This window comes from Gossypium hirsutum, chromosome D07 (assembly GCF_007990345.1).
Source record: "Gossypium hirsutum isolate 1008001.06 chromosome D07, Gossypium_hirsutum_v2.1, whole genome shotgun sequence".
Taxonomy (NCBI): domain Eukaryota; kingdom Viridiplantae; phylum Streptophyta; class Magnoliopsida; order Malvales; family Malvaceae; genus Gossypium; species Gossypium hirsutum.
Window position 1 is genome coordinate 25,073,313 of NC_053443.1, and position 8,280 is coordinate 25,081,592.

Below are 8,280 nucleotides of genomic sequence, written 5' to 3' on the forward strand. Positions count from 1 at the left end.
AAAAGAAGAATAGAAAATATTATTGAATAAACCCAGAGCAAGCAGCCCAAAAGGGTTTGAAAAAAGTGGGGAGGTTTTATTACTACATCTAAGAATCTATACACTTAGCAAGTGCAATAAAGATGAATAGGTGTTTTACCACATAATGAATGTGTAATGCATGGGAAGCATTACTAAGATTAGACTACATCATTGGCTTCATTACGCATTCCTCAATTGGAATTTCTGTTGGTTTAGGACCATTTGTGTCATCTTCACTCAAATTAATCCCTCTGAAATTTCTGCCCATTTTTTCCTTTTTCATAAAATAAATATTAATAATTGTATTGACATGCAATTTCTAAAATTAAAAATTAATTTAAAATAGAATGATATTAATACATTACTAGTAGTAACTGAATCACAATAATATTTTGAAAAACCCAAACTCAAATTACTTGATATATAGCGTCGCCGCTGGCCACCAGCACATCAGACTTGAAAGATGCTTTATATCAACCAAATTCAGCATCGGAGATTTTAAGTGCTAAGCTGGCAAACCCAACCATAAATGTCCCTTTGCATTATAATCCAAAACCCCCTTCTCTTCCTGCCTGTCAAATACCCACCACAAACGTGGCTCTGTTTTTTTTGACTTCCCCACACAATCCCTCCCCTTTCTAAACTTGCATCGGCGGCGCGTTCCTTCAACCAACCATGAAATTAATGCATTAATTTAGTATGTTTCCAGAAACCAAACCACTACGATGTGACAAACTCAATACAACGCTAGCAATCTCTTCTTCCCCCACGTAAGAAGAGATTTGGAATAAATAAAGCGAAGATGTCTTCTTTTTGGGTTTTTTTTTTCTTCTCGTGCGGGTCGACCTGAGTCAATACCCGAACCACCACCCTTGCCTTCTGCTCCCACCCACTCACTGCCTCTTTCATCACCATGCATTGCAAGGAGTCTCCCCCAGAGGTTCGTTCTTGACTCAACTCACCCACTCACACACTTTTTTGTTTTTTTCTCACACAATACCAACTAAATACACCACACATTTCCATGTTAAAAAAAAAAGAGCTATCAAAGAAACCGAGTGCCCTCAGCTTTCGCATTGAAGGGCAGCTTTGATCTTCTGGACGGTGCATGAGATGAGATTATTGACCGTCTCCACCGATTCCACCGTCAGTTTGGCCGTGGGTAAACTGTTGACCAATATTTGAAAAGCCACAGTGAGAAGGGACCCACCCACCATGTGGGAATCTCCATTCCCATTTGAGGTGGTGGGCCCAGGAGAGCCTGGACCATCAGGGATGATGGCAAAACCAGAAGGCAGGAGAGCCACGTAAGCAGAATCACCACCGCTCATGACAACCTGCATGGCTGGAATGTCAACGGGCGCGTAGACCACAAGCGATCCACCCGCGTCCATGCATGTCTCCTGCAATATCAACATGCTACTCTGGTTTGCGTTCATGGCCTGCACCCAATTAACCAAAGAAAATCAAAATCACCTCGAGAATCTACCCTTTTTAAATTGTATAATATAATATATAAGATGGTCCCCCAAAGTGTCAGATGGTGAGAAAGAGTCAAAATGAGAAGTCGATAAACTTTTATATATAATATGAAAAAGAAAAATAAGCTAGAAAGGTAACAAGCGTCCTTTACTTTGACTTTTTTAAAAAAGCTTACAAATCGAAACCTGTGTTTCATATCCTGCTATAAGCTGTCTTCATAGATACTTCCAAATTCCATACTCGTCCTTTCTAATTCACCTTTTATCCTCATCTGACCCACCCCCATGTCATTTCATTTCCCCCCCCCATTTATTTTTATATATGAATAAAACAATGATGATGATGATGAGTATAATAATTACGCTGGAACGGAGGAGGGAGACGCAGTTGCCATGATCTTGGCCTTTGGCGATGTGGGCAATCTCTTGCATGGGACCACCGTTGGACAAGATGTCCCACTCGCTCCTCAGCCGTTCATCCCGCAGAAAATCGAATAGTCTTTGAGGTGACACCGGCAGCCAAACTGAAGTAGCGGCGCTCAGCACGATGCCCGGCGGCTCCCCAGGGTTGTCCACGCTCTTCCGTGTCATCACCCTTACGTCTTCATCCACGTTCCCTACGTTCAACTTGTTCCATTTATGAACCGTCGACGCGCACACTCCCGCACAGAAATTACCCGTCATCCGCTGCGCTAGCTTTAACATGCTTCGCCTCCCACTTGCCGTTATAGCTACAACAATTAATGTAACTATTAGTGTATCTACGTATATAAATATGTTCTCCTTAGGGTTATGATGGGGTTACCAGTATGATCTCCAGTGGGAACAGTGGAGGACATGAGGATAGCAAGGCATTCGCATTGGCGTCGGAGGGCGGCGACCCAACGTTGAGCACCAAAGCCAATGCCGGAGCTTAGTAAAGGGCGGTAGAGATGGTGAATTTGACTCTCGTCGTATTCTACATGTTCAACCCATGTTACCTGCATTTTCCAGTATCAATCATCAGTATTCCATGCAGATTTTTTTGACTATTTACATTACAATCATTGATACAATAATGTTAAAGGAGAGAGAAAAATGTAGCTTTCATTAGCTTAATAAAAAAGTAGTAAAGTGAAATGAACTGAATCTACCAGTCAATCTATCTTTTGATAATAAAATGAAATCTCACTAGAATTAGTATAATATTGAACAATATTTTCTTGGTCAATTCCACTTTCTTTTCTTTTTTTGTTTTTGTATAATATCGTTATTGACAAATGATATTGATTAACACAAAATAAATATCGGAGGCAAATCTTGGAAAGAAAAGGTATCGCTTATGGTGACATTGTCCCTTGTGTTCAGGCATTGGAAAAAATAAAATAAAGACAATGAATTAATAATAGAGAAAGATTTGAAAGAAGAAAGTGCAGCGCGAGGTGTGACATCGAGAAAGTGTACTAATGTCGGCTCAAAGCCTCATGGTTTCAGATACAAACAAAAGCTTTGAGTTCTGGTATTTTTTTACTAAAAAGGCCTTAAGGGTCCTCGTTAAGATTGCCTTACATGTAGGTTAAATGGGAGAACCGAGGCATCAAAAGAGATTGGAATAGAAACATCAAATCAATAGTTTATTCATTAGGAGAGGATTACAATGGGATTTATATGAAATTAATGTGTTCAAAGGGCACAAATTTTGAAGTGTAAATAGAGGCTTCCATTGATATTAAAAAACAAATATTAATGGGAGTAAGTGAGTAACCTCGAGAGGAGGTTATTTTATATTGTGATTAAGCAAAAACCCAGATTTTGAGACTTGAAATTGGAACAATATTTTTGTCTATCAGATGAAAGCATCGGGCAGGTGAATGACATAAAGATACTGTTATTGATTTTCTTCTTTAAATGTTTTGTAGTTGGAAACAACTACTTGAACAAGACACAATAAATGTAAAAAGGGAAAATAAACTGTCATGAACTAAAATGTTACCTTGGAGTATCCATTAGGCATATCTTGCACAACACAACCAGAAGGAAGCCTCCTACATTTGACATATGTTGTGGGTGCACCTGAAGTTTCTCGGAGGGTATCGATGGACACATCCACCACTGCCCAAACCCCTTCAGCATGCTGCCTGCAAAACCTTAAGAAATTCACCTCACGAACTGGAACTAAAGGAGAAAGCAGTTGCAGCTCAGCATGCATCTGAGAAAAAAAAAAAGAGAATAAATTATAATATAGTGATGAGATAGATGCAAACGCATTGATTGTGGAAGGAAATTAACATATACCAGTTGAATTGCACCATTTCTGGTACCTCCCATGCCACTAGATATCACATCAGTAGTTGATGTCCTCGCGATCATACAAGGAAACATCTCCGCCCAACGATTCTATATATGAAACAAAAAAGGCCTTAAATTTCGAGTGAAAGTGAGAAATTTGAGGGATATACATGTATATAGTTGGCTTGGCTTACCGAGTCCATTAAAGTTTCAACAAGGGCCAAACTGTTGATAATCACCACCCCGGTCTGTCTGGATGCCTCGGTGAGAAAGCCGGCTGGTTTAATGCCAATACAAGGAGTGAACATCCTTGAGTATTCATCATGGTTTAGTATTTCTCTCCCAACTTCCAAGCTCCTAATCCAAAGTGGTTCATCAGTTTGAGACATTTTAACCAATTCATCCATTGCAGCCAACGCAAGTTCCAAAAACATGGATCTTTCGACGCCATTAGGGGGAACCACGGGCAAAGAATTTGATACCCCACCTCCAAAATCAGGCCCCAAAGGTAAGGTTGTGCTTAAACCACCAAAGCCATTGCTACCAACTCCAAGTTCCAAATTGGAGTTGGGCAGTGGAGGTGCAATTGAAGTAGCTAGTGATGAAAGGGGTCGCCCTAAAAACTTGCTGGCAAGTGCACAAACTCGATCTAGCTCATCCTTTAAGCGAGCGTTTTCGATTCTAAGATGTTCCTCTTCGAGAGATAGGTCACCGATGATTGCCGGACCCCCACAGTTGGTGCAAATGGGGTTCCTCATAGCTTCCCTAATAGACATGTTCTCAGCTCGAAGCTTGTCGTTCTCTTGCCTCAGCAAAGAGTTCTCATGGCGTTCCAATTGAGTCTTCATTTGCGTACGGCGGTTTTGGAACCAAAACTTCACCTGCCTGGTTTCTAAGCAAAGCCTTTTGCTAAGCTCCAATCTCTGTTTCTCATCGGGATGAGGGCACTCCTTAAAGAGACTAAACCAAAACCAAGAAAGAAAGAAAAAAAAAGTAAAAAGCTTGTTAAGGCCATGTTCCGTATGGAAAAATTAGAGCAAAAAACATGAAAGTGAAACCATACGCTTCAAGCTCTTGGATTTGTTGAGGAGTGTGGCGGTGGTATCTCTTCTTCCTAGGACGGTTGTTGGCGGCATCTTGATCGTCGCCTGAAACTCCATCAATGTTATCACTTCCAGATCTGCTCTCTTGTTCCTCTTCCCTGCTTCTTCTCCCAATACTTGCTTCAAAGTTCTCACCCATTCTAACTCCATCTCCCTGATTACCTATACTCGGTTGCTGCTGCAAACATCGAAAAAAGGAAAACCCACATAAGTCCCTGAGGTGAAAAGCAACCACACACAAAAAGAACAAAGAAAGTTTATAAAGAGTGGTTGTCGTTACAAGGGCAAGAGAGAGGCCCGGAGAGTTGTATATGTTCTGAGCCATAGCACCGGCGGCCGCCATGTTGTTGCTAAAGGGGATGTCGGCGACGATTGTTGCACCCCCAAGGCCTCCACCTGAGCTGTTATTGAGAGATCCCCCCAAATTCATCAAAGCAACTCCCTTTTCTTTAACCAAATTTCTTTTCTTTTTCCTTTTATCTTTCAAGCACTCAACTTCTGTTCTTTTTTTTTCGGTTTCTTCTTCTGACTCTGCAAGTTTTCAACCTTTCGCTGTACCTACACTCCCATCAGACTAATTTTCTTCATTACCGAGCCATGACTCGGCCATGAGAATGAAATTAGTAACTTCGGAACTCCAAAGAACTAAAACTCAAATTTACAGAATAACATGTACATTAAAGACAAATCTATCAGACACCTTTATATTTGAACAAGACCAACAAAATTATTACAAAAAGAAGAGAGGATGGAGGAGACAAAAGGATAAAGAAAATCCTAAAGTCTCGAACTCCCTCTTTACAAAGAAGTGATTTTTAATGGAGAGAAAGAGAAAGAAGGCAAGCAAAGCAAAACTCTTTTATGTCTATTCCCTTCTCTCTCTCTCTCTCTCTCTCTCTCTCTCTCTCTCTCTCTCTCTTTCTTTCTTTCTCTGTAAAAAAAAAACCTGTTTTTTGGTATCCGGGTTTACGTCTGAAAAAAAAAAGTGAGGGAAAGGGCTTAAAATCAGATGGTTGGGCGTTTTTCAAAGATAGGAGGATAAATGGGAACCCTAGTTTTGGCTGAGAGTGTTGATGGTGTTGTTCTGTTAATCTTCTCGTCTCGTTCACTGCATGCTTCGCTAAACACTAGTACTACTAAAAATAAGCTTTTCAAAACAACTATCAAAGTCTTCTCCCCAACATCACGAACAAAATACTTTCAAAAATACAAAAAGTTCCAATCGATGACTTATGTCTCAATTACAACTTTTTTTAATTATCTTTAGGGTAAATTATTAAAATAATCACTTTTATTTACTTCAGATTATATTTTAGTCATTTATATTTGAAATGTTACGTTTTAGTCACTTATGTTATCGCGTTATAACATTTTAGTCACAAGTCATTAACGATGTAATGGTAAGCTAATGTGGCATGTTAAATATCATTTCAAACAAAAATTTTAAGTTAATTTATACAATCGGTCCTTATATTTTTTTCATTTTGGGCAATTTAATTTTTTTATGTTCTTTTAACTCTCATTTTTTTTATTTTTCATTCTCTTCTGTTTCTCCCTCTGTTTTCCTCCATTCTCCATTTCTTTTAACATAGTTTTTCTATATTTTTCATTTGTTAAAACTAGTTCCTATACTTTTATTTTTTTTGAACAATTTAAATTTTCGAGTGAGGCGAGCTTGTGTACTAGTTTTAACAAATGGAAAACATAGAAAAACTACGTTAAAAGAAATGAAGAATGGAGGAAAATAAAGGGAGAAACAGAAGAGAACGAAATAAAAAAAAAGTTAAAAAACATAAAAGGAAAAAAAATTAAATTTCTCAAAATGAATAAAATATATGGACCGATTGTAGAATTTAACCTAAAATTTTTGTTTGAAATGATTATTTAACATGTCATGTAAACTTACCGTTACACCATTAATGACAATTAACTGCTCAATGACTAAAATGTTACAACACGATAATGTAAGTGACTAAAACGTAATATTTCAAACATAAGTGACTAAAATGTAACCTGAGGCAAACAAAAGTGACTATTTTGGTACTTTACCCTTATCTTTATCTTTAATATATTATTTTATTAAAATTAAAATTTATGTATTAATATATATTTTTTATTATCCACAAGTATTGGGTACAATGGTAAGATATATTAATACATATCCCCTCTTCAACCCATAAATAGGAGAATAATGTGCTTCAACGCATTCGAACCTACGTCCTCCTGTATTAGCAACAATGCCCATGCCAATTGAGTTGAGACTCAATCAGCAAAACAAAATAATTTATCTAATATTATTAGGTATTGATTTTCTAAATTTTATATTCTTTATTTTATTATTTATTAAGATATATATATGGGGGAAATTATTTCTCAAAATAAGTTTTTTTAAGGATACTTTAACACCTATGGGTATTGAATTTAGGGAGTGATCAAATCATCACATGAATTTCTACAATACATGTCAAGAAAGAAATACTGCAAAATGTAGTTAATAGTGACTTGATAACCATGGTAGTTCAGTACATGGTTCAATAGTTCGACCCAAAAACTTATTTGGTAGATGACTCAATCAAGCTATTAAAACAGTGGAAGTTGACAACCATAGAACTCGACTTCCACTCTATATACCCCATCTCTTTCTCTTTTCTTCCACCCAAAATCCTCTTTAACTTTCCATAAAAAAAACTTGTTATTTTTTTCTTATTTTTTTGTGGAAAAATGACAAAACCAAGGTTTCCAAAAGAACACATTGTCAACTAGACAACTACGTCGTTAATATGGTGAATTTTTCAACTAATTTTTTATTTTGTAATTTTTGCATAAATATTTTTAAGATTTTCAAAATATTACATTATTTTTTTTGTGATTTTTTTAAATAACAGGATGATCGAGTTGTTCATGCCAAGCACAATTTAAAATTTTCGGAGCCTAATGGAAATATCATAGAATGCTTGAAGAATGTCGATTTATACGTGGCATCTATGATGGAAAAGTTCAAGTGCAATCTCGAGTTGCTTGTTGTATTGTTGGAAAGATGAAGATTGAAATCACATACATTTTATTTTTTATGCAAAGAAACAACTATTATGTTTGAAGATGTCACTTTATTAATGATATTCCAATCGAATGGTGCGTTGTAATCGATCAAAAGTACAAATGTCATTGGTTGCTAGGTTTCATCTCCTTTAAGAAGAGATTGGAGAATGAATTAAACAGATGTCGTGTGAAGTGCACATAGTTGGAGAGGTTTGTCACACGCATGCAACTATGGAGGAGATATATCAATATGCCAGAGCTTTGATGCTTTGGAGAGTGGGGTGAATGTTGTTGCCAAGCAAGTTTGGTAACAAGTTCATTGTATGTATATTCCTCTACTTAAAGATTTTAAAGTAGCAAGTAGATTC

The 8,280-nt window shown here is 37.2% G+C and overlaps 1 protein-coding gene across 2 annotated transcripts; it reads right to left on the reverse strand.

The window, feature by feature from the left end:
* Window positions 1-263: 263 nt before the first annotated feature.
* Window positions 264-6,093, reverse strand: LOC107954555 (homeobox-leucine zipper protein ANTHOCYANINLESS 2). Of its 2 annotated transcripts, none has more exons than XM_016890149.2 (8): window positions 5,154-6,093; window positions 4,834-5,051; window positions 3,965-4,730; window positions 3,777-3,878; window positions 3,475-3,690; window positions 2,308-2,482; window positions 1,866-2,233; window positions 264-1,463 (listed from the first exon to the last, which is right to left on the reverse strand). In XM_016890149.2, exons 1-8 carry the CDS (start codon window positions 5,301-5,303, stop codon window positions 1,086-1,088), a joined length of 2,373 nt encoding a protein of 790 aa, XP_016745638.1. In that variant the 5' UTR covers window positions 5,304-6,093; the 3' UTR covers window positions 264-1,085. The 2 variants fall into 2 exon arrangements, with proteins under 2 accessions (XP_016745638.1, XP_016745639.1); XM_016890150.2 differs by having other exon boundaries at window positions 4,834-5,048; window positions 5,154-6,054.
* Window positions 6,094-8,280: the final 2,187 nt, after the last annotated feature.

Coding starts and splice junctions, on each gene's coding strand:
- LOC107954555 (XM_016890149.2), bottom strand. CDS start 5,303: ATGAATTTGGGGGGATCTCTCAATAACAGCTCAGGTGGAGGCCTTGGG. Junction 4,731..4,833: donor CAAATCCAAGAGCTTGAAGC/GTATGGTTTCAC, acceptor GTTTTGGTTTAG/TCTCTTTAAGGAGTGCCCTC. Junction 3,879..3,964: donor TTGAAACTTTAATGGACTCG/GTAAGCCAAGCC, acceptor TTTCATATATAG/AATCGTTGGGCGGAGATGTT.